The following is a 26,587-nucleotide window of genomic DNA, read 5'->3' as shown; positions in this document are numbered from 1 at the left end:
TGTATGTAAGATTTAAAGTGTCTGAACAGAATTATTGTTGAATTAAATAATATGAAACATTGGAAAAATAAATAAAAGAAAGAGTCATGGATAGATAAATAAATAAAATGGATAGATAAACAAATTAAATAGAAAGAAAGATAGAATATATAAAGATATGACAATCAAATAATGGGAAAGTTATGTTTTTATGTATCCACAAACCAGTAGATTACGTATTATGTTTATAATTGTTCAGTGTAAAGGATAATGTATAAAAACTTATAATACTGAAATTATTTGGTTATTTAAATTTCAAAAGAAATGCAAGAATTTTTTTTTACTGATTAATAATTAATATTATAGAGTAATATAATTTGATACATCAAAAATATCTATTTCTTCTTTATGATAAAATAGTTATATGATATGGTTGAAGTTATAAGAAGTAAAATTTATGAAGGTAAAGGAAGAAACATTTTAATATTACATAAGAATAAATTTAAATTAATCAATAATATAATAATTTATAGTTTCTTAATGGAATGAAATGGTTAAATATTTCATAGGAATATCAGATTTTTGGAAAACGTTTATGTACAATATCTGAAATGTTAAATTGTATTGTTTGTATTGTAAAAAAGTGGATCAGAAACCTTTATTATTTAAGATGAATGCACTTATTTTGTTTGTTAATAATAGTGCATTAAGGGGGAATTGTTAGATTTTAAATTTACTAATATTATGTGATAAACGTTTCTGAATCATTGGATTAAGCCTCCTCCTTCCTATAATGGAAGGAGGAGGCCACCTTTGGCCTAAATGGTCTGAAGGTTTCAGTACCACTTTGTCAGGAAAGAACACTAAATAGGGTTCCGTAGCCATAAGTGCTTGTATCTGACACCCTTTTAGCTGATGTAATTGCAATAAGGAAAGCCAGCTTTAGAGTTAGGTTCCACAGTGAAACTAAGCTAAACGGAAAAAAGGGTGGATTGGACAAGGCCTCGAGTACTACTGAGAGATCCCATGTTGGAAAGGCTGGTTTCGTAGGTGGTCTGATCTTCATGCAGGCCTTCAGGAATTGAGTGACCAGAGGATGAAGAGCCCATCTAGTACTCATCTTGGCAGAAAGGGCGGATACTTGAACCTACAGGGTACCCAAGCTTAGGCCTTTGTTAAGCCCTGACTGAAGAAATTCAAGAATTTGAGATGGTTCTGGCGAGATAGGATTCCAATCTCTTTGTTGTGACATCGAAACAAACCTCTCCCAGATTCTAGTGTAGGTGGTATTAGTGGAGGTCTTTCTAGCCTGCATTAAGGTCGATATTACTTCCTGGGAGCATCCTTGTTCCCTTGACCTAACCCTCTCAACTTCCATGCTGTCAGATGCAGCTTCTCTGGGGCTGGATGGAAGAATTGCCCTTGATATAGGAGATCCCTGGTTACTGGTAGATGAGTTGTAACAGGGTCGTAAACCATGGCCTCCTTGGCCAGAACGGTATTATTGCTATAACCGTGGCTGAGGACTTCCGAAGCCGGGACAGGAATCTCGCAATCAGAGGAGTTGGAGGGAAAATGTACCCCAGCTCGAAGTTCCATGGGTGGACTAGCCAGTCTGTTGCTTCGGCTGATAGAAAGGGGGCTCTGGACAGGAACCTCTGACATTTGGTGTTTGTTGGCGTGGCTGCTAGGTTGACCTCTGGTACTCCCCAAGTCTTCGTCAGAAGGGAGAATGCGTGGTGGTTCAGATACCATTCGTTGTTCGACAGTGTCTCTCGGCTTAGGTAGTCGGCCAAAAAATTCTGTGCTGCCGGGACGTTTACTGCCCTCAGATCTAACAGGTGCACCTGGGCCCATTCCAATATGGGGCGAACCTCCTCCAGAAGCGTGCGACTCCTGGTCTCTGGATATATGACACCGCTACCTTGTTGTCCATTCTGATAAGGACACTTTTTCCCTCCAGAAGATGTGCAAAGGACATGAGAGCCTGAAAGGCTGCCCTGAGTTCTAAAATATTTTAATACTATGCCCTGAGCTCGAAAGTGCCACTGGCCTTGGGCTACTTGGTCCAGATAATGTGCTCCCCACCCCCTCTGGCTGGCATCCGATGTTACTACTTCTGGACTTGGGGAAATGATCGGTCTGAACTTCCTGAGGTTGGACAGGTGTGTCCACCACCACACTGATTGCTTTACCCAACTGGGGATGTGAATGGATTGGAGCATTGACGTTCCATCCCACTGCCTGAGAAAGGAGTTTTGTAAGACTGGCATGTGCCACTGGGACCACTGTACCATGGGTATGGTCGCAGACATGGACCACAGGATACTGAGGCAGGCTCTGGCTGGTAGGCATCTGGATGATAACAGATTCTTCATCTTCTGGACTAAGGGCTTCAGCTTCTCTTGAGAGAGTTGTACCCGGTTCAGCCTGGTATTCAACTCTCCCCCTAGGAACACCATGATTTGCGTGGGCTGGAGACTGCTCTTTTTCCAGTTGATTAACCACCCGAACTCTTGCAGGGTCGTGAGCAATAGCTTCCGGTGATGAGTCAAGGTTTCCTGATTTTCTGCCAGGAGCAGAATGTCGTCCAAATAATGATGGACTCGCAACCCCTTATCCCTGAGAAGTGCGATCAGGGGTAGGAGAACTTTGGTGAATGTCCTGGGTGCTGAGGAGATGCCGAATGGAAGGCACCGGAATTGGAAATGAGACTGACTGCTTGAGAACCGAAGAAACTTTTGGAAGGCGGGATGGATCGGGACGTGAAGGTAAGCGTTCGATAAATCTACCGATAACATCCAGTCTCCCAGGTTCACCGCCAATAGAATGGACTAAAGGCTTTCTATTTTGAAGGCTTCTATTTTGATCCTCTTGTTGAGCCTCTTTAGGTCCAGGACTGGACGCAAGTTCCCTGTTTTCTTTTGTACCAAAAATAAAGGGGAATAAATCCACTCCCTTTTTGGTGCGGCAGGACTTCTACGATTGCCCCCTTTTGTATCAATTCCGTTTAATATTGCAGGAGTAACCTTCTTTGTCTGGGGAAGATGGTATTTTGGTGGGCTGGAATGTGTTCTCCGGCAGTGTGCCCATGAATTTCTATTTGTGTCCCGTCTTGATAGTGGATAATGTCCATGGATCCGTTATGTGACGTGACCATATTTGAGCGAAGTTCTTGAGCCTGGCGCCCACCTGTGCTGGGTGGGCGGGCAAATCCTCAAAAAGATTTTTGTTGGTCCCCAGCCGTGATGGCCTTGACCTTCTGTACCTTCGTAAAGGAGGGTCGAGAATTGTTCCTGTCCCTCCTGAACTCCCTGCCGGGACGATAGGATCTAGCATCCCTGTATTTGTTGGGAAGATTGCGCTTATAAGCGGGGCCTCTCTGGGTTTTGGTCTCCTGTCGGAGGGTATTAGCCCCGACTTTCCTCCCATGACTTTAGAGATGACTGAATCCAGCTTTGGGCCGAACAAGTTTGAGCCGTCATATGGAATTTTGCACCAATTTGATTTTGATGCTGCATCGGCTATCCAGGGCTTCAGCCATAAGGCCCTTCTGGCCATAACTGAGGCTAGCATTGCCCTTGCTGAGGATCTAATGATGTCAACTGATGCTCCGGCCATGAAATCGCCTGACAATTTTATCTCCTGTAGGGAGGAAATTATTTTCTCCTGGTCAGTTCCATCTAGGAGGGATTTCTCAATGTTAGCCGCCCATGCAGAGGTGGCTTTAGCTACTGCCGCGGTGGTGATAGCCGGTCTACAAGCGCCTCCTGCCATGGAGTAAGCCCTTTTTAATTCAAGATCGATTTTGCGATCTAGTACATCCCAGAAGGTAACTGCACCTTCGATCATCAGGGTGACGTGTCTGGCAAGTCACATTAAAGATGAATCGACTGTGGGTGCATTAATCAGGGAATTGATTTTAGATTCCTTTAAAGGATACAATTTTTCAAGCTTGTTGCTAAGACTAGGCTGCTTATCCGATCTCTCCCATTCATCTTTTATGAGGTCTTCTAGTTCCTCGATGAAGGGAAACGACTCAGGATCCCTCTTTAGTTCTGGAAAATATTTCCGAATCTTCTGAGGTTCTGTCTCCTCTTCCTCCCAGCCAATTGCATCTTTAACTGAGCGAGCGAACGGTTCGACTAAGCAGAAGTGGAACCCTGACGCCGCCTCGCGTTCTTCATTTTTAGAGAGGGTCTCTGAAGCCTGTGCGTAATGACAGGGTACTGGTGATGTGCTTGGGGTAGGGTCGTCTACTAGCGGAGCCATAGTTCCCAAAATTGACTCTTGTGGCGGCTCTCTTATGAGCTCTGTCACGACTCTGGCATCCGGTTCCTTCTCTTTGGTTGCTTCGTTGAAGCAAGAACGGCAAGCCAATTTTCCTGGCAAAGCGGGAGCCCCACATACCCAGCAAGCATTTGCCACAGAACGGGTATGATAGCTCGGACCATGGTAAGATGATGGTGATTGTCTGCGGTGATACCGACTATGACGGAAGCGGCTGTGACGCGAGCGGCTATGTCTTGAGCGATGATAGCGGGAGGATGACCTTGAACGACTTCTGCGTGACCTTCTGCTTGACGTATGGCTTGATCCCCCTCAATGCCGCGAACTTGTGTCTCTTGACCTGGTAGGGCTGCCAAAAACGCAGCGTTGGTGGTCAGGCTCTCTTTTTTGTCTCTTCTCTACTTACATTTGCTTTGGATGGCCTCTTACCTAGTTTGCTGGTGGTCTGCGAGGGCAGTGGTCTCCATGAAGATGTGGGAGATCAGTCTTGAGGACAGTCTGAGGTGAGAAGAGGAAGCAATGAAACAAAAAAAGAAATATAATACTGTAGTACCATAATAAAAAAAATACCATTAGAGCCTGGTCAGGGAGAAGACAGGATGAAAAAGGAACCTACCCTGTGCTTAATTTCCTCCACTATAGCAGAGCAGCAGCCTGTAGCCCCATTTCCAGTATGCTGTCCTTTTAAAACTCACGCCGCCGTCGCAGCGACGATGACGCGCATGCACAGAAGAGGCCTGCCTGTCCCGGCGCCATTTTGGGTTAGGGCAGAGGGGACTGGCGGCGTCATCACTCCGCTGCGCGCATGCGCAGAGTGGCGGAAAGCCGCGGTGGTGCATATACAACGGAGTGGGCTGCTGGAGGACAGTAAGTGTATTAAAAAAGACCACAGAACGGTCTAAATCTAAAGCAAGAAATATATAAATACTGCAGTAGAGACTGGCCAGGGGGACAGAAATGTGAGAACAGAAGAGGGGACCACTGCAAAATCTCTAAGCTTCTTTAAAGCTTGTTATAGTGCCAGTGAACTTATCTTTGCGCCCCTGAGACCACCAGAATGGGGTTCCCTCCGTAGAAGCTCCTTTAGAGACGGTACAGGAGGGACTTCCAAACAGGAGAGGCTTGAACCTGCTGGGGCGATTTGCGGTAAGAGGCATGCTTCTGCTTGTTCCGTCCAATCTGTCAGGTGAGGATAAACAAAGAGAATAGTGCGGGGCGTCTCCCCTTCAAATTTATAGCTAACCAATCCTGTCAGGTTGTGGGGGCGGAGTCACAACCCAGTGTGTGCAGTGTGTGCTGCCATGAATGCATCAGGGAAAACTGTTTACTGTAATGCTGCGTACACATGACCGTTATTCATGTCATGGAAAAAAACGATGTTTTTCTAGATGTGATTCCTCCCAAGCCTGCCTTGCATACACACGATCGTGATAAAAAATGCTCGAGCAAAGCGCGGTGACGTACAACACGTACGACGGCACTATAAAGGGAAAGTTCCATTCGAATGACTCCACCCTTGTCAGGATGGAAAGTGGATTGAGTCAGTGGTCAGTACCAATCGATTCTGAGTCCATTCATGACTAAAGCATATTAAACTATGTTTACTATGCTTCAGTTTGTGAATAAGCATGAGCTTCTGAGGGGCAGCTGAGGCTACAGAGAAAGGGACTGGAGAATGTTTCCTCAGTCGCTATCTCTGTCTCAAAAATTTGATTTCAGCATGAGATTTCAAAATGAGCCTACAACATGGCTGTTTAAAAAATTGTAATGAATAATAAAAAAATTATAAAAAATAAATAAATGTAATTAAAAAAACTGACATCATCCACTGCTCTACTGACATTGTCCAGGGCTCCCCCCACAGCATTGTGAAAGAAGAAATATTTGTAAAAATTGTGAAAAAAAAAATACTGACACCATCCACTACCCCTTACCCCCAAAAGCATTGTGAAAAAAATGAAAAAAAAAAAAGTATAAAAAAGCAAACTGTCAAAAAGAACATATTATAATAAAATTGAAAGAACAAATAAATAAAATAGTAAAAATAAAAACTACTGACACCATACATTGCTCTACTGACAGTGTCCACTGCCACACTAACACTATCCACTGCCCCTCACTAACAGTATTGTAAAATAAATATAAAAAAAATATAAAAATTGCAACAAATAATAAAAACATTTAAAAAATGCTCACTTCACACGGGTTCTCTTGCACATACAGGGCTAGATTCAGATAGGTGAGCGGATCTTTAGATCCGCGTAACCTATCTGATTTACGTTACGCCGCCCGAAAGTTTTTGAGTCAAGTGCTTTATTCAGAAAGCACTTGCCTGTAAACTTGCGGCGGCGTATCGTAAATCCCCCGGCGGAATTCAAATTCCGCGGGTAGGGGGCGTGTAAAATTTAAATCAGGCGCTTCCCCGCGCCGAACAAACTGCGCATGCGCCGTCCGGAAAATTTCCCAGCGCGCATTGCTCTAAATGACGTCGCTAGGACGTCATTGGTTTCAACGTGAACGTAAATTATTTCCATCCGTATTCGCGAACGACTTACGCAAACGACGTAAAAAATTCAAAACTAGGCGCGGGAACGACGACCATACTTAACATAGGATACGCCGCATATAGCAGGGGTAACTATACGCCGGAAAAAGCCGAACGCAAACAGTGTAAAAAAAAGCGCCGGACGGTCGTTCGTTTCTGAATCGGCGTAACTCCTCATTTGCATATTCCTCGCGTATACAAACGGAAGCGCCACCTAGCGGCCAGCGTGAGATTGCAGAGTAAGATCCGACAGTGTAAGTCACTTACACCTGTCGGATCATAGGCCCCGTACACACGAGAGGATATCCGCTGGAAACGGTCCGCCGGACCGTTTCCAGCGGATAAATCCTCTGGCGGATTTGGATCTGATGGCTGTACTCACCATCAGATCAAAATCCGTGCGGAATACATCCGCGGTGACGTGTCGCGCCGTCGCCGCGACGATGTGCGCGACGCTGGAAGGTAAGTACTTCCACGCATGCGTCGAATCATTACGACGCATGCGAGGGAGGGGAGCGGACGGATTGATCCGGTGAGTCTGTACAGACGACCGGATCAATCCGCTGGAAATGATTCAAGCGGATAGATTTCTTAGCATGCTAAGAAATTTCTATCTTCTTGAAATCGATCGGCCCGACGAATCTCCGCGGATAAATATCCGCTAGGCCGTACAGACGACCGGATTTGTCCGCTGGAACTGATCCGCGGATCAATCCCAGTGGATAGATCCGGTCGTCTGTACGAGGCCTTAGGGAGATCTATGCGTAACCTGATTCTATGAATCAGGCGCATAGATACGACCGGCAGAACTCAGAGATACGATGGCGTATCAGGAGATACACCGTCGTATCTCTTTCTGAATCTGCCCCACAGTGTGAATGAGTGGTTTGTGTAGCTGGAGCCACCTGTTACTCTATGGGAACACAGCAGCTGTACGAACACAACTGCAGGTTCTAATTTGAAAGGTGTGCAGGTGGCCCAGAATGCATGCCTTCTGTGTTTTGGCCCATACACGTGCATCCACATACCTGTCAAATTAAGCAGGATAAATAAATATGATATCACATTCAAGGAGGCAAATCCGATTCAATGTAATATTGCAATAATATAAACTCTTGTAACAAGTTATACTGAAAGCAGGAACAAGAATGAAAAAAAAATGAAAGGTCAACAATAAAAAAAAAAAAAAAAAAATGTTAACTGATAGGGCATATAAAGTCAAAGTCCCACAGTGCAGTCTATTAAGCCACACATGGTAACTGATACTATATGGAAACAGGCTGCTTGCTCAATTCCGGCTTGGGAGGGCCAGTATCCTAAAGCAATTGTAAACCCACATAGAAAAAAAAAAAAAAGACATGCAAGACAAAGACATAATGAGCTATTGCACACAGCATACTTATTTTTTTCACTTAAAAAATTGGAATACTACACTATATTGTGCTCTTTGGCTCCTCTCTCCATTTGTTCAAGGTTCCAAGGTTCACAGTCCCAGTGATCTATTGCTGAACTTCACCGGACTAATTTCTTTGTAACTATATACCTTTCATGGCCTTTGGATATAGGTGAGCTGGCGTAGAGGAGCCAAAAATGGAGGCTTCGTTATGTGCCAGCCCCCTTACTATAAAAGGGTTGTTTCTCAACAGCCAATTGTCTGTGTTTAAAAATAGTTTAGGGAGAGCTGTCAGTCTGTGGATGAGGAGAGTTAAATGCTGCTATATAGTTCTCTACTTATGCTATATACTGTGGATTGAAGTGTGGTGGGCTACATAATCGTATGTGCCTCCTCTGTGTTTGAGACCCAACAATACTTTAAAGTACTCCATTTTATAGCTGCTGCCCTCCCCCACCCTACCCCCAGTCTTTTTTTTTATTTCACATTTACATTTATTTTTTGATAGGCTAAAAATATAGGTTTGGGGTTTGGTGCTTACGGTTTCTTTTTTAGGGGAAGGTATAGTTTATTTTATTTTGCTAGGGCGTTTTTTTTTTTCAGAGCCCACAGTGTTCACTTCTTGCTGACACAGGTCAAGCTGCTTTTTATTTGCACTATATCACCACATTCTTGGGTGGTAAAGTATTGTGCAACAAACCATGACATATGTATTCTTCATATTGTTAAAGCTTTCATTAAAGATATGTAAACAATCCCCTTTATTTCATACATCATACAGGCCTGACGGGAGAGGCAAAGGTTCTGCACACAGAGGTAGTGGGAAGGGCCGTCTTTAATATTGATTGGACCCTGGGCAAACGTTTTCTTGGGTACGGCCTATGCAATTATATCTCCATCCCAACAAAATCTTAGAGAAGGGGAGGTATAGAGATATTATATAGTGCAGTACTTTGAAGAGTGGGCCACCATACCTGGAGCAAATGAGGAAGTATTGTGGTAAGGGCAGGTTATACTGCAGCAGGGTGCAGTGTCTTAGAAATTTGGCTCTCCAGTACCAAGATAAGCTAGTGTGACATAGGGGCATGGTAAGTAGAAAGGGGTGCAGTGTTCGAGAGAGTGGGGCTTCTTAGTACTACTAGTGAGCAGAATGAGATGGGACCGAGTAAGTTAGGAGGCACAGTTGAGTAGGGCTCCCTAGTACTAATGAGGACAGACAGTATATGAAGAAAGGGGGTGTAGTGTTCTACGAAGCAGGCCTTCATTTTGTTAGTATAGGCAGTGTGGGGGTGTGGCTGGGTACACAGTAAGGGGGGTGCAGAGTTATACAGAATGGGGCTCCCTAGTACTATGATGGGGCAGTGTTCACAGTAAAGGGGTGCAGAATTTTAGGTCCTCCAGTAAAAGAAGGGAGTAGGGTACACACTAAAGAAGTGTAATGTTATACAGATTGTACCCCCTAGTACTGGAAAGTGGTTGTATAGGGTGGGGGAAAGGGTGCATAGTCATGGGTTCAGCATTATACTTGGGGTTGATGGTGCTCCCTTGTACAATCGGGGTGCATTGTTAAATAGAGTGGATCATTATGGTGTTGGTGAAGGGTAAATAGTTTGGATGCAGTGTTGTATAATATGGAGCAGCATGGGTTGGGAGCAGGATAAATAGTCAGGGTTGTGGTGTTATACAGAGTGGATCAGTATGAGGTGGGGGCAAGGTAAATAGTAAGGAGTACAGCGTTATACAGTTTGGGGAAGTATGGGGTGGGGGCAGAGTAAATTGTTATTGTTATATTGAATAGAGAAATATTGGGTGGAGGCAGTATACATAGTGAGGGGTGAAGTGATATTTAGAGTGGAGGAGTATGGAATGATGGAGTCAGGGCAGAGTGAATAGTGAATGGAGCAGTGTGTGATGGTGACAGGGTGATCTCCCTCCCACCACTGCTACCCACTGAACTACTGAACCGACACACTGTACTGTTCTACACTGCTCCATACACTTCACCATCACACTCCTCTATACTGCACTACTATAGACTACCATACTGTACTCTACAATACTACATTCCATGTACTGCACATTACTATACGTTAATACCACAATCCTCCATACACTGCACTATTGGGCCCCAAATTATAAGCCTCTGGGCAGCTGCCCCTTTTGCCCCATGTTAAAGATGGTCCTGGTAGTGGGGAGCAAGCAGGTTCTGCAGGACAAGTAGTGGTCAGACCACACAATCTAGTGGCAGGACACGTCTAACTTTCCATCTCAGCACAAAGGTGTTTACTTGTAGATGGATAACTTTCATTTTTTCATATCTGACATGGTGATCACATGATTAGGAACCATGGTGATTTGTTCCCAATAATCAATGGGGACTTGAACTGTCAGTGACATCCGGGATTGAGAGCCCCTGCTGCACTAATTGTCAGTTGAAGGATTTCAAGGGGAAGAACATATAACTTTTTTGGCTTGGTTATGAAGTTTTCCCTAGTTATTTATTTCAATAAGGTTATGTTGTTTCTTGCTCATTTCTATCTTTTAACTGAAGTAATTTTTTCTTTCAGAAAATGGACAAAAATAAAGACGGAGTTGTAACTTTAGATGAATTCATTGAGTCATGCCAAGAGGTAAGACATTATTTAATTTACTGATCTGTTCAACACAGTACAAAATCTGTTTTACACTTTAAATTATTTAGCCTTAAAATTAATGTAACAGGTCATGCTTAAATGCTAACTGCCATCTTTTGGACCATGTTACATCCATATTTAGGGTGTAACATGTAACAAGTCTTCCTCAAAGTCAAACTGAAATGCAGTTTTGAAATTGCACGAGTTCAGATGAATGTTCAATGTGATCGAGGGGTCATTCATTCACACTTATCACAGGTGCAATGATAAAAATACCATTTACTGCCCCACCACTGTTTGTGAATGAGTTGCTTGTATAAATCCATTGTCACAATCATGTCATCCAGCGATGCAAATTCAAATCAGTCATAATGAACAATGCCTCCCAACCTGCCAAAATGGAAAACATGTTACACATCCGCTTCTAATGAAGACTCGCTGTGAATGACATTTCCCCAGCCAGTAGGAGAATGCACACAACAAAGGGCCAAGGTATCCTGGGTGACATCATTGACCAAATATGGACATTACATTGTTTTCTTGCTTTTTCGCTTTTACCACAAAATGACGAAAAACAAAAAGAAGCGTGCATACCCTCACAAAATCAATACCAGTCAAAACCAATTCAGCCTTACCAACTATGTAACTATTAGTGTTGCTCAAGAATATTCGTATTTTTTCAAATTTATTTTTAAAACAGATCACATCCTAGTGATCTCCATCGACGTCTAAAAGCATTGCTGGTATGATTAGAGACCCTGGGCCGAGTAGCTGAGGCGATCGTTTTATGTTGACGAATATTCGCTTTCGCGAATATTCGTATTACGAATATTCGCGAATACTTTCCCCGCCCTTCTTTTGCATCAGAGCCAATCAGAGTTCTCCTACCACAGTTGTCAGAGGTTAGCACCCTCCATAGCAACCAATAGGAACCTGCCTGCACGACCAGTATATAAGATCACTCCCAGCAGTATTTCAGTGCAGATTCACAAGGTGGCTAGAGAGAGTGGAGTGTTTCTGTGCGTTTTTCCAGTGTATTGCGATCTTAGAACTTAGAGCATTGTGCTTCCTATAGTGCTTTCAGTTCTGAGTTTCCTGCTTCTATAACCAACTGCTTTTTTCAAAGAAAAAGACCCAACAGCTTTTCTAAAAGCTCAGATTTGTGTTGTTTTGTCCAGGTTAGTGTAGCTTAGTGTTAGATAGATTTCTGTGTAGTTAGTGTAAGTGTACATTTCTTTAAGGTAGCTTAGTTTAGTGTGTGTTTAGTCTCTGTGTTTTGTGTATAAAATAAAAATAAAAAATTAGCTTTAGTTTAGTCATATAAGTTTGTGTAAGTAGAGTTAGTGTTTAGTGCATATTAGTTTAGTATTTGTAGTCCTCGTCCTTGTGTGCGTCCTTCAGTCTAAAAAAAAAAAAAAAAGTTTTAGCTGTAGTATTTTAGTTCCTGTTTAGTAGCTGTCCGTGTCGTAGTCTACGTCTTTGTCCGTGTAAAAAAAAAAAAAAAAAAGTTTTAGGTGTGGTAGTTTTATTCTAGTTTAGTAGCTGTCTACGTCTTTGTCTGCGTCTTTGTCTGCGTGCCTGTCTTGCTAAAAAAACAAAAAACACTCCTTTCTCACATTTCCCCCCCCCAATAAAGTTTACCCCCCCCCCCCCACATCAGCAAGCTGTCCAGGCATGCTGGGAGTTGTAGTTTTGCAACAGCTGGAGACACACTGTTTGGGAAATACTAATATCTGATCTTATATCCTAACTTTTAAACTAGTCTAAAATGCAGTTAAAGATAATGAAATAACAGTGGTGAAATTACTTACACTAATCAGCAGTTTTTCCTCACTGGATGAAAAGTTACTCCCCACCATTTTCGCTTCGCTGGGCAGCACAAAATAGCGATCCGAAAATCGACTGGCATCCAGGAAATGATCTCCGTTCTCGCGTGTTCTTAGCGCGCATGCGCGGACGAGAATTTCGCAATCAATTTCGCATTAGCGAAATTTCTCAAAATTTATTTTTTTATAAAATATCATGAATATTCGATTTTAACGAATATTTCACAAATGTTCGTCTATATATTCGTGATATATCGCGAAATCGAATATGGCGTATTCCGCTCAACACTAGTAACTATGTGAATATTACAGTTGTTCCACCACAAATATTAGAATATGCTTCACTGATATTACAGTTGTTCCACTAACGTGAAAGTTTCCCCACCACAAATATTACAATATGCTCCACTTACATTAAAGTTGCTCCATCACAAATATTATAGTTGCTTCCCTAACATTACAGTTGTTCCATCAGAAATATGACAGTTGTTCCACAAGCACTGCAGTATTTGTCCCTCAGCACAATGCAAAGCAAACTTACATTATAATTAGTCTGTGTCCAGGCAGGCTGGTGTGAAGTACAGCTAGGTGAAGTGCCTGCTTATTCCTTGACCACCATGTGTACACACAGGGGCAGGAGAGACACTCACATCAAGAGCTGAGTCTGCCTGCAGTCATCAGGATGAGCAGGAAACCCAGGCTGCAAACTGTGAACCTCTTCCCTGAAGTGTCCAGGGCAACTGCTGATGGGGGTGCTTAGGGATTGCTATAGTACACCCAAGCTCCCCCCTGGTTCCACCCCTGTAGCCAGGTCTTGGCAATCATAATTTTGGATGTAAAGTGCCTTGAGCAGAAAAACCTAAGTGTAACAGGAAAATAAGGAAAGGGCAGGTAGTAAAAGGAGGAGAAAAAAAAAGGGGGGGGGTCAAATCAAAGGGCCAGTATGTTAACTGACATCAGCATTTAAAAAAAAATAAGGTATAGGGATACAGACTCACCCTAAATGGGTGGCGCCTTTTCCTTTTGCCCTCAACTTACTGTAAATAGCAAGTAGGAAAAACAAAGAAAGGGGAGAGACCCGTAAAGTTCAGATACAAGGGATAGGGCTGACAGCAGTCTTCATTTAATAGTGAAAATTCCTTTAATAATTAAACACGGTATCAGTGGCGGCTGGTGCTCAAAATTTTTGGGGGGGCGCAAACGAAAAAAAAAAAATTGCAGCCTCACTGTGCCCATCACATGCAGCCACTGTGCCATCAAACGCAGCCACTGTGCCATGCCACCAAATGCAGCCACTGTGCCATCAATTGTCACCACTGTGCCATGCCATCAAACACAGCAACTGTGCCATCAATTGTCACCACTGTGCCATGCCATCAAACGCAGCCACTGTGCCATCAATTGTCACCACTGTGCCATGCCATCAAACAGCAACTGTGCCATCAATTGTCACCACTGTGCCATGCCATCAAACGCAGCCACTGTGCCATCAATTGTCACCACTGTGCCATGCCATCAAACGCAGCCACTGTGCCATCAATTGTCACCACTGTGCCATGCCATCAAACGCAGCCACTGTGCCATCAATTGTCACCACTGTGCCATGCCATCAAACGCAGCCACTGTGCCATCAATTGTCACCACTGTGCCATGCAACACAGCAACTGTGCCATCAATTGTCACCACTGTGCTATGCCATCAAACGCAGCCACTGTGCCATCAATTGTCACCACTGTGCCATACCATCAAACGCAGTCACTGTGCCATCAATTGTCACCACTGTGCCATGCCATCAAACGCAGCCACTGTGCCCCTCAACTGTTGCCACTGTGCCAATTGTCACCACTGTGCCCTTTAATTGTCACCACTGTGCCCCATGATGCCACTGTGCCCATTGTCACCACTGTGCCCATTGTCACCACTGTGCCCATTGTCACCACTGTGCCCCATGATGCCACTGTGCCCATTGTCACCACTGTGCCCCATGATGCCACTGTGCCCATTGTCACTCACCACTGTGCCCCATGATGCCACTGTGCCAATTGTCACCTCTGTGCCCTTTGTCACCACTGTGCCCCATGATGCCACTGTGCCAATTGTCACCTCTGTGCCCTTTGTCACCACTGTGCCCCATGATGTCACTGTGCCCCTTTCCCTGTAAAAAGCACTTGCCTGAGGATTCCATGTGCTCCCTCGATGTCTTCTGCCGCTGTGGTGAAGCTTCAGCCAATCAGGTTCCTGATAACCAGAATCCGGGAACCTGATTGGCTGAAACGGCCGTTTGTCTTATACAATGAGCGCAGATTGCCTGCGCTCAGAGTATAGACAGGTGAGAGCCGGAGAAAAGCCTATCAGAGCCGCTGGCTTTGATAGGCAGTTCCCCTCAGCCAACCAGCTGCCGCTATTCGGGTAAACGGCGTCCCGCATCCGGTTATCTGAATAGACCAGGCAGCGCTGGCAACCAACAATAACATACATTTGTGCATTTATGCACGAATGTGTGTTATTTGCGAGAGGGGGTGGCGCTGCAGCGCCCTCTATAGACGGCCGCCAGAACTGCGGCTAAAATGTCAAAATGACATTTTAGCTGAATAAAAGTTCTTAAAGGGCCCGTTTTTTTTTTTTTTTTTTTTGTGAAACTGTGGGAGGGGGGGATGGGCCCGTGCGTCCCTATGGACGGGCCGCCACTGCACGGTATACAAAAATACAATATAAAAGGATGAGAACAGGATGGGAGAATAGAGAATGAGGACATAAAGATGTAGGAAGGGAGTAATAAAAGGAAAGAAGGTAATGAGGAAGGGTCACATGTGGAAAAAAAAACATGGGAAAATAACAGTGCTGGGAAGCTCGGAACATGCAGTGGGAAATGTTGTAGTGATAAGAAAAAGAAGTACATCCCATGGAATATGCAGATTTTTACTACATATTTGATATATATTTAGATTTATACGAATATTAGATCTTAAAATACAGAAGTACAGAAGTGTGTACATTCCATATTCTAAGGAATACTTTAATGGTTACTATGTAGAGAAAAGTGTGTGGACCCTGTACTTGGAAGGAACCCTGCACAAATACCTTTGAAAGGGGGTCTCATTATTAAGAAATTCAAAGAATCCATATTACCTTCTTATATTAACCTTTATAAACACAAATCACATATAGAATAAAATAAAATATATAGCCCCTAGAAAGTAACAATTCTGATATATATATTTTTATGTCCAAGCTTCTGCTCACACAAAGCAGAGTTTATCCACTAAAATAAACTATAGACTTCTAACAATGTTTTCAGCATGCCTCTTCAGACATTATTCAGCATTGCATGTTTCATAGGCTCAGAATCTATCAGAAAGTCTCTGGAAGCAGCCCCACATGACATACCAGCTTAAGGGATGACTCCAGTATGATGAATGACATCCTTTCGCCTCCTCTCTGCCCCATATGATCTGCTGTGTCTACTCGCATGACAGCTTCAGCAGAAGGTTTGACAAAAGCTTCTTCTTCCCTGCTAGCCCCCACATAATACACAAGCATAGGGGGGAATGATTTATACGAAATACTGGAAATGTGTTTGATGACACTTTAGTTATGGACACTTTAAGCTGGTCATAGTGAAAAAAACAAACAAACTGATTTCTCAATACACACAAACAGGTGGATGGAGGAATCCCCCCTTGCTGGGACATTGTATTCTGACAGCAGTACTTACAGTACTCACAGTAGTAGTAATACTGATCAGCGACTGCAGCCAATAGAAAAAAAGGTCTTTGACAAAACAACAGCGCTCTCCTCCTCTGATCTAAGGGCTACAGCATAAGGGGCCGAGATCCCCTCTGATGTCAGTCAGGGAGCTGCCGTAGGTCACATGACTGGCCAGAACAGATTGTAGATAAGGTATTTAGTGGCATCATTTTACACTAAGGCCCCTTACACACGATAGAATCCATCCGCAGATAAATCCCAGCAAATGGGTTTCTGCGGATAGATCCTATGGTGTGTACACGCCAGCGGATCTGTTTCCGCGGAGAAATCTCCTCTGGGATGGATTCCAGCAGATCGGATATTTGCTGACATGCACAACAAATCCATCTGCTGGAATCCATTCCAACGGATGGATCCGCTCGTCTGTACAGACTTACCGGATCCATCCGTCCAAAGGGATTCCCCGCACGCGTCGTAATGATTTGACGCATGCGTGGAATTCCTTATAATCGCGGCGACGGCGCGACACATCATCGCCAGAGGATTTCCGCGCGGATTTCAATGCGATGGTGTGTACACTCCATCGCATAGAAATCTGCGGAAATCTTTGAGAGGATTTATCCGTGGAAACGGTCCGCTGGACCGTATCCGCGGATAAATTCTCTCGTGTGTATGGGGCCTATCACTTACTCAGTGTAGGATAGCTTCATAAAACAGAGGTGCTGGCAATGATATTTTTTTATCTTTACTTTACTATTAATAGTGGCAGGAGGAGGGGCGCTCACACACACGGGAGCTGACAGGCAGAGAGGGAGGGGGAGAGAGGAGAGCAGCGGGATGACAGAGGCACATAAACTGACCACATTAATCAGGGATTAGCAGCCATGATTAGCATGGTCAGTTTACATAGGGGGACAGCGGAACAGGCAGGATCAACCAGAGTTTTTGCAGAGAGAGACAGGTTAAACAGCACAAGCACTGTGTTGTTTAACCTGCTATAAGGGAACAGGATATATTTTCTTTTTTTTTAGGGTTACAACCACTTAAAGAAAGTTAATTTGGGCAAAATCTGGCAGATCAAGAAAAAAAATGTTTTTATATGTCCCTCAAATTGGAAGTTTTGGGCCCCGTACACACGACCGAACATGTCTGCTGAAACTGGTCCGCGGACGTCGCCGCGTAATCATCACGGCGCGGCCACGTCACCGCGTATCGTGTACGTGCGGATTTGTGTACAACCATCAGACAGAAATCTCCGGGCGGACATGTCCGCTGAAAACGGTCCGGCGGAGCTTTTTCAGCGGACAGTCCGTCCGTGTGTAGGAGGCCTTGAATATTAGTAAAATTAGTTGTGTACATTTTTCTGAACTAGAAGTCTGCAAGGAGGAATGGAAATATTGAAGTGATATTAACCACTTAAAGACCTTAGGTGTTTTTCAGATTTGGTGTTTGCAAGACTAAAACAGTTTTTTTTTCTGCTAGAAAATTGCTTAAAACCCCCAAACATTATATATATTTTTTTCTAACACCCTAGAGAATAAAATGGCGGTCATCACAATACTTTTTGTCACACCGTATTTGCGCAGCGGTCTTACAAGCGCACTTTTTTTGGAAAAAATTCACTTTTTTTAATTAAAAAATAAGACAACAATAAATTTGGCCCAATTTTTTTATATATTGTGAAAGATAATGTTACGCCGAGTAAAATGATACCCAACATGTCACGCTTTAAAATTGCGCCCGCTCGTGGCATGGCGTCAAACTTTTACCCTTAAAAATCTAGATAGGCGACGTTTAAAAAATTCTATAAGTTGCATTTTTTGAGCTACAGAGTAGCTCTAGGGCTATAATTATTGCTCTCGCTCTAATGATCGCGGCGATACCTCACTTGTGTGATTTGAATACCGTTTTCATATGCGGGCGCTACTCGCGTATGCGTTCGCTTCTGCGTGCGAGCTCGTCGGAACGGGGCGCTTTAAAAAAATTTTTTTGGGGTTTTCTTATTTAATTTTATTTATTTTCTTATTTTTTACACTAAAATATAAAAAAAAAAAAATGATCACTTTTATTCCTATTACAAGGAATGTAAACATCCCTTGTAATAGAAAAAAGCATGACAGGTCCTCTTAAATATGAGATCTGGGGTCAAAAAGACCTCAGATCTTATATTTAGGCTTAAATGCAAGAAAAAAAAAAAAAAAAGGAAAATTTGTCATTTAAAAAAATGACAAAAAAAAATTGTCTCTTTAAGAGGCTGGGAGGGACTGACGTTTTGACGTCACTTCCGCCCAGCAGAGCTATGAGGACGGGTGGGGGCCATCTTGCCCTCACTCAAGTCCTCACTCTCCAGGCGGCAGCATCGGATCTCCTCCGCCGCTACCGACGGCTCCGGTAAGCGGCGGAGGGCGCGGAAAAGCGGCGGGGGGGGGGGGGCCCTCTCCCGCCGCCGATAACGGCGATCTTGCGGCCAATACGCCGCGGGGACCGCCGTTATCGTTTACACGGCCGCCCGCTGAAAACATGGATATCTCAGTTGTGGCAGCAGCTGCTGCCGTTACTGAGATATCCATGTTTAAAAAGAGGACGTACATTTACAATACGCGGGTCGGGAAATGGTTAAAGTATTGTTTTTCTTTTGTTAAAAATAATAAGCATGTTCTACTTACCTGCTTTGTGCAGTGGTGTTGCACAGAGCAGCCCAGGCCCTCCCATTCTCTGGTCCCTTTTTGGCACTCCTGGTCCCTCCCTCCTTTTAAAGTGCCCCCACAGCAAACTGCTTGCCATGGGGGCACCTGAGCTGAGCCGCAGCTCCCCATGTCTATTCAGACACAGAACCGTGGCTTTTCTCATTGGTTCACTGACTTTAATTGACAGCAGCGGGAGCCAATAGTGCTTTGCTGCTGTCTCAGCCAATGAGGAGGGAGATTCCTGGACAGTCGAGTCTCTCGTGCAACATCGCTAAATCGTGATGGAGCTCAGGTAAGTATAAGAGGGGCTGAGGGGGGCTGCTGTACACAGAAGTTTTTTATCTTAATGCATAGAATTCATTAAGAGAAAAAAAATTCTGCCATTACAAACATTTTAAGTTTTAAAGTTTTTTAAGTTAAAATATTGCATTCGTTGCAATGAGGAAAATAGAGAACAGTGGGCTTAACAAAAAGTCACAAACCCACATGGAAAAAAATATATAATTTAATGCAAGAAAATCGAAGCCGTGTTACTGATTGCTGATGGACAGCTTGCCAAACATTTACATGTTATATAAGAAAAAAGTGCAGCGCAATTCAAACCATAAATTAAATAAGGTGAAACAAAAGTGCAGCGCTAATATGTTGTGATCAATGATTATACAAAAATGTATATAAATAAAGTCCACGTGAGAGATAACGTCTCAAAAAATGGTGAAAGTGGGTGGATCACTCCAGTGAGTAAATGCATTCACAGTTCAATAAAGAAGTGATGGGTGGATGTAACCATATGGGGTGTACAGTTGTCTGAAGAGATCACCAAAGGCATTAACTTGAAAAGGTAAACAAAATGGGTACTCTTACCGGAAGGTGTGGACTCAACTGTTACTATTAACAGCAAGTCTAAAAGGCGTAATGGTCTCAGCAGACCTGGATCTCTGCACAGAAGGTCCTTCCGGGCGGCAATGGCTGTATCAATCCGATGGGACGAATACCACCAGTCACAGAAACCGGACGGATGCGACTTCCAATGCAGGTCATGTAGGGAGCCACAATGGATTAGCAGGACATGGATGGACACAAAATGGAAGAAAAAGAAAGAGTGCTCCAAATGGTGCAGGTCAAATTAAACCATGACAGGTTTTATTTGAAATAAAAATCACGTGAATAATAATAAAAGCAGTATGGGGTGCTGTAAAAGCGGACCGACACGTTTCGGCTGAGAGAGCCATCAACAGGGGCACATCACTGCACCCCCATACCGCTTGCTTTTATATACATAGTAAATCCAAAACCCAACCCACACAGGGGCGGGAACAGGAAATTATGTATTCAGTCTACAGGAAATGATAACATGAATCTATAAACATTAGACCAACCATCATATATAAAGTCTAATATGATATGTTAAAAAGAGAAAAGATTCCTGTATCAAAGTTTCTTGTACGAATGACTTAAACCTGAGATTAACAGTGGTGGATGACAAACAATGAATGTAGTATATGGGGACACACAAGGAGGTCAATACGGCCACCACAATGCAAGAAGCATAAATTGCACCGCATGTGATGCAATGTGATCAGAACTAGAAAATGTGTCCCAATATGCGTGTTTAACCTAATCCGGTGTCCACGTATAAAAAATATGTCCCCATATGTGTGTTTAACCTAAGAGGGAATCCAGTGTCCACATCTCAGCTGAATCTCTGAGAGTAGAGACTGTATTGATGGCTTCATCCAACACAAGGGGCTTGTACCCCTTATCCAGAAATCTCTCCCTTAAGGCATGACATTGAAGCTGGAAATCCTCCTCTTTGGTACAATTCCTCCTAAGACAGAGGAATTGACCACGAGAAACAGACTCCAGCCACTGACGGTGATGACAACTATCGTCCGGTATGTAACCATTCCATAAATTAAATAAAATTAAATAGAATTTAAATTTAAATAATGCAAATACGATATTTAAAAAGATTTTTGAATAATGACAAATTATAAATGAAGCATGTAGCACGTGAAAAAAAGTCCATTAAGATGATCCACCAGTGCTGAAGATTCACATAAAGTGACAATCCCTCCACCAAAAATTTCTCTAGGTACTTCTCACCTCCTGGCATGGACCCCTGAATAACCAGGAAGTCATGCAAAGCAGATACTGTCAAAGATCAGACCCCCACAAAGAATCCTCCAAAACGTTGCTTAGACTCCACAGAGAAACACTAAATTCCTTTAGACTCAGCAGGCAAAGTAAGGTGTATAAGAAACAAAAGAAATGATCTAAGTGCTCTCCGCTATTTAAAAGACACAAGCATTTATTAAAAACACAGGTTACTCACAAACGATCGAATCAAAGACAGCATGTAGTAAAACTCTTGTGGACTGTACAGCAGCGGGTGACGTCATACGCAGCTACATCCACCGTACGCGTTACATTCAAACACGGAACTTTCCCGCTGAGGATTCTTTGTGGGGGTCTGATCTTTGACAGTATCTGCTTTGCATGACTTCCTGGTAATTCAGGGGTCCATGCCGGGAGGTGAGAAGTACATAGAGAGACTTTTGGTGGAGGGATTGTCACTTGATCATCTTTATGGACTTTTTTTCACTTGCTACATGCTTCATTTATAATTTGTCATTATTCAAAAATCTTTTTGAATATTGTATTTGCATTATTTAAATTTAAATTATATTACATTTTATTTCATTTATGGTTTGAATTGCGCTGCAGTTTTTTCTTATATAATTTTTGTCACTAGAACTTTGTGTTATTCCAATAGGGCCAGGTTCACAAAGGAGATACGACGGAGTATCTCAGATACTCCGTCCTATCTCTCAGAGTATCTATGCGACTGATTCATAGAATCAGTTACGCATAGATAGCCCTAAGATCCGACAGGTGTAATTGTTTTACACTGTCGGATCTTAGGATGCAGTACCGCGGCCGCCGCTGGGGGGAGTTTGCGTCGTAAACCAACGTCGCTGCTAGTCTAGTTTCCCGTCGCAAAGTTAGTCGTCGTTTTAGCTGCCCTAACTTTACACAGCCATGTTAAAGTATGGCCGTCGTTCCCGCGTTGAAATTCAACATTTTTTTCTTGCGTAAGACGTCCGGGAATACGTAAGTACGCTACGCACGTCGCCGTTCAGAAAAATGACGTCACTTCGCGCAAAGCACGGCGGGAATTTTGAAACAGAGCATGCGCAGTAGGTCCGGCGCGGGAGCGCGCCTAATTTAAATGGCACACGCCCCTTTGAATCAGCGGGCTTACACCGGAGGCCGTCGGCGTAGGTTTTCATTGCAAGTGCTTTGTGAATCAGGCACTTGCGATGAAAACTTGCGGCGGTGTAACGTATCTACGATACGTTACGCCGCCGCACTTCTACGTGAATCTGGCCCATAGTGTTCAGCTTGCATAGGGGGGTTTGCTCTATCAATTATTTTTGCACTGATTGCACCTTCTGTTTTTGAAACATTTACATGTGCCACATTTATTTTGTATCTATTTCCAATCTTTAAAATATAGCAAATTTAAGTAAGTGTATAATAAAAATAATTAAAATGCATTGTGTTTAAGATGGGTCCTTGCAGAGGATGTGCAAACTTCTTTTTACTTTGGCAACAAATATGTTGACTAGAGATGCCTTATTTTAAGACCATCAGTGTGTTAATTTAGTAGCTGGGTAATTTGTTAAAATGTTTAACTATGCAATAATTCAAGGTGGAAAATTAACATGGTGTATGCCTTCTGTTTCTTTTTAGGATGACAATATCATGAGGTCATTACAGCTCTTTGAAAATGTTATGTAAAAAAGGATATGTGAACAATGGTGCTGACTCTCAATAGCACTGTGAAATGTTTGTAATGTTACAAATCGAACCACAAAACATTCTCTGGAAATTTTGTAATTATGAAGTTTGTAACCATCAAAGAACAAATTTATAGAAATCCATATTGTCATCTATCAACAATCTCCAATTTGTGGAAAAAGAATTGTTTGATTTCCCCTGTGTGACGCATTCACTGGATTTAACACTCTTTTGGATGTGTACTGCGTTTACATGTTTTATAGCTTTAACTTAATTATTAGTGGATATGTGTTTGGCTAGTTTTGCTTTTTAATTCAGTTTGATTGCAAAATATAAGATTCAATACTGTTAATTTGTTTAGCCATAAACTGTAACTGAAAACTTAAAAGCTTTTCATACTACTAGTTTGTGTTAGTATCGCTTTGTAAAAAATATAGTAGGAAGACACTCAACATGAACTGAATTTTGAACAGATTATAATATATTTTATGAACAGAAACATTAAAGCGTAAGTAAATGCAAATATCAAACACCTTCATTGAATCTAGTTATGTTTTCAAAAAATATATATATTTTAGTGTATTTTAAATAGTATTTTAAAGCAGAACTAAAGTTTGCTTTATTTTTTTTATTTTTTATTATTGTTATGAGGTAGTTTTTCATGGTAGAATAGACTCTGGGTATGTGGTTAAAATTCACTTTGCAAAGAATACCCAATCACATGCAAGGAACATAATTTTTTTTTTATTGTTTTTGCTTCCACATTATTGGATAATGAAAGTCAGCAGTTTCACCTCATTCACTAGGCTTAAGGAAAATGTACTTGCGAAGTGAAAATGCCTAATTCAATAAACAGAATAAGGAAAAAAGTGAAAATGCCCTTTCAACATGAATAACCTATTTGTCTTTAGTAAATAAGAAAAACCCCAGCGTATGCCTCCTTTGCCTTAAAAGCCCTGCCTGATAAAAATTGTCACCTAATTGTAGCTTGAGCTGCATATGTGCAGCTCAATCTCGGAATGCTTTGGGTGTTAGGACAAAGCCATTTCTGGTTGACCAATTAAAAAAGCTTTAGCTTGTGCTACTAAAAGACCAGGAGATGTCAGTAGTGATAAAGGAGTGATGAGGGTGAACATGGACAATACATCCCTGGAGAAAGGCACTTAATTAGGTAAGTGTGGCATAACATGCAGGTATGATGTATATACTTGCACATAATCTTTTGGGAACCCCAGGGTTATTGCCAATAGGTTCCTGCTTGAATGTGTCACTGTATTGGACTGTGATGTACAGTACTCTCCTTCTTCCTAGCAAGCATAGGTGCATGAGCAGCCAATCAACAATAATGTGCACTGTCATGTGGTGGTATGGAGATAGTCCTAGGCCTGAGTAAGCTCCCACCAGAGCAACTTTAAGGCAGAATTATAGGCAACACTTTTTTTGTTCATTTTGGACAGTTAGGGAGGGTTTTAACCCCATCATGTTTTCTTGCCATCTGGGTCCTATTGGGGAGAATTTCCATCACTTCCTGTCCCATAGCCAAACATATGCGAGTTAGAGGAAATCCCTCCAAAGTGTGGACATCCCTGGTTGTCATCAGGGTCACCAGAGCTTTTGTCCCTATTAGAAGATATCCCCTCTATTGTTGATCTGGGGATAACCCAAAATTTGAGTTTTTTTTACACTTTCACCTTCGATCATAACAGTAAACATGTCAAATAGAGATGGTGAATCTACCACTTTAATATATTACCCATGTCAACTTGTTTATTTACCAGCAATATCTAAAGTTTCAGTGACGTTATGGTAATGTCTATGCTAAAAACATAAACATTAGCACACATCACAGACATGCTTTGAAAAAAAAAAAAGTATGCTATTTTAGTTTGGGAGTCTGCATCATGTGTAAACCAAAATATATGCAATTGTTCCCACACTTCAAATGAGCTTGAGAAATGTGTAACAATATTAACATGTTTTCTGTGTAACTGATTTGAAGCTGTTTGGTATTTGCAGCTAAAACAGGCATAGTAGAGGCAAATAAAAAGCTAGTTACATTCTTAGTAAAGAGGAATATGCAAAAGAGAGCATGGTCTGTGCATTACCTCAAGGCCCCAACCACCCTTCAAAATTTCCATTTAATGGATGTACAAAACCACACCTGTGGGAACAAAAGTAAAAATAAATAATTACCTTACCCCCATATGTTGCACTACATGAAGTGGCATAGCTATACTTCCAGTGAGATTCTGGGGAATGTTAGATATTCCAAATATTACACTCCAGCACAATATTTGTGATTCTCGTCATTCATAGGATCTAATCAGAAGGATTGCAATGTCACCCTTGCCTAGGCACTGTGAGTGAAAGCCAGTAAAGTACACAGTCTAACTTTTTTTCCCACAGGTTCTTTTTGGCACGTTTATCATATGGTGATTGATAAAGGAGGAGGAGGACCTGATGTAATGGGTGCTTTCTGGTGTAAGGTCCATCCTAAAAAATTTTGTTAAACAAGGGATCTTTAGAGTAGGTGTCGTGATATGTTGCCTTCCTTATCATCACTAATTATTGTAGCAGCAAAGTTAAGTTCCTAACAACCAGTAGAAAATTACTGTTCATAGTAGATATATTTTTTTAAAGATAATTTTTTGATGTGTTGATTCTTATATACATGTACAAATTTAAATAATGTAAGAATCATGAAAGATGGCTGAGCTGACCTTCTAAAAATACTAGTTACCTGATTGTCTTGGTAACTGATGCTTCAATATTTTGATTAATTAACAAGGAACAAGGATGCACATATAGACTTTTTACATTCCTCTGATTTTAATAATCTGTATTTCAGTTAATTGACTCAAAGTAGGTCATAACAGCCAGGTAACTGGAATTTTCAAAAGAAGCTTGGCAATAGCAGCCCAGATACTCTCATAACAGGTTGACTAAAGTTTATGTATATCCAAAACGTTTTTGTTTGGTTTTAGACAGAGTAGGGAAAGGTTAAAATTCCAGTCTATGTTTTTTTTTTTTTAGTTTTTGTCCCACTGAGGAAATTCCTTTCACTTCCTGTGCTGGATCAGTAGCACATGTAGCTATAATACTTTCAAATACTAATGGTCATAAAAAGTACATATAGCATAAAAGTATTATATAAGGTTGAATTTTAATTGCATAAATGTAATTTTCTCTTATTCGTTGAGAAACACAACTTTTGATTGAAGATCAATCAGAACCAGTGGGTTAAGCTGCCTGTTTACAGAAGTGTGCAAAAAAATCTGAACAGCTCCCTTGGGTGGCCTAAATTGGTTTTAATGACTCAAGATTTTTGCCTTTACGCATTCTATGCGTGTAGGTAAAAAAACTTCTTTGTGCAGCGCTCCCCCCAATACTCACCTGAGCTACCTCTCGATCCAGCGATGTGCATGAGAGATGAGCTTCTCTTGAGTCTCTCATTCCTCATTGGCTGAGACTACTATCAATCACAGCCAGTGAGCCAATGAGGTAGAGAGTGGGGGGGGGACACAGGGCTGAGCCACAGATCTGTGTGTCTTATGGACGCATAGAGCAAGGCTCAGGATCGAGCAGGCACCAGTGCCCCCAAAGCAAGCGGCTTACTATTGGGGGCACTAACTAAAGAGGAGGAGCCAAGAGCACCGTCAGGATCCTGAAAAGAGTAGGATTGGTCCTGCTCTGTGGAAAGGTAAGTGACATGTTTGTTTTTT

The 26,587-nt window shown here is 42.3% G+C and overlaps 1 protein-coding gene across 2 annotated transcripts in view; it reads left to right on the top strand.

The window, feature by feature from the left end:
- Positions 1–23,398, top strand: part of KCNIP1 (potassium voltage-gated channel interacting protein 1) — a 359,325-nt gene extending 335,927 nt beyond the window's left edge. For both annotated transcript variants that reach the window (XM_040344693.1, XM_040344692.1), the window contains 2 exons: positions 10,775–10,837; positions 22,818–23,398. In XM_040344693.1, the coding sequence (XP_040200627.1) occupies positions 10,775–10,837; positions 22,818–22,865 (111 nt within the window). In that variant the 3' untranslated portion in view covers positions 22,866–23,398. The remainder of the gene's footprint in view (positions 1–10,774; positions 10,838–22,817) is intronic.
- Positions 23,399–26,587: the final 3,189 nt, after the last annotated feature.

Source organism: Rana temporaria, chromosome 3, assembly GCF_905171775.1.
Source record: "Rana temporaria chromosome 3, aRanTem1.1, whole genome shotgun sequence".
NCBI classification, from domain to species: Eukaryota; Metazoa; Chordata; class Amphibia; order Anura; family Ranidae; genus Rana; species Rana temporaria.
The sequence above is the reverse complement of the archived record's forward strand: the minus strand, read 5'-3'. Positions and strand labels throughout refer to the sequence as shown.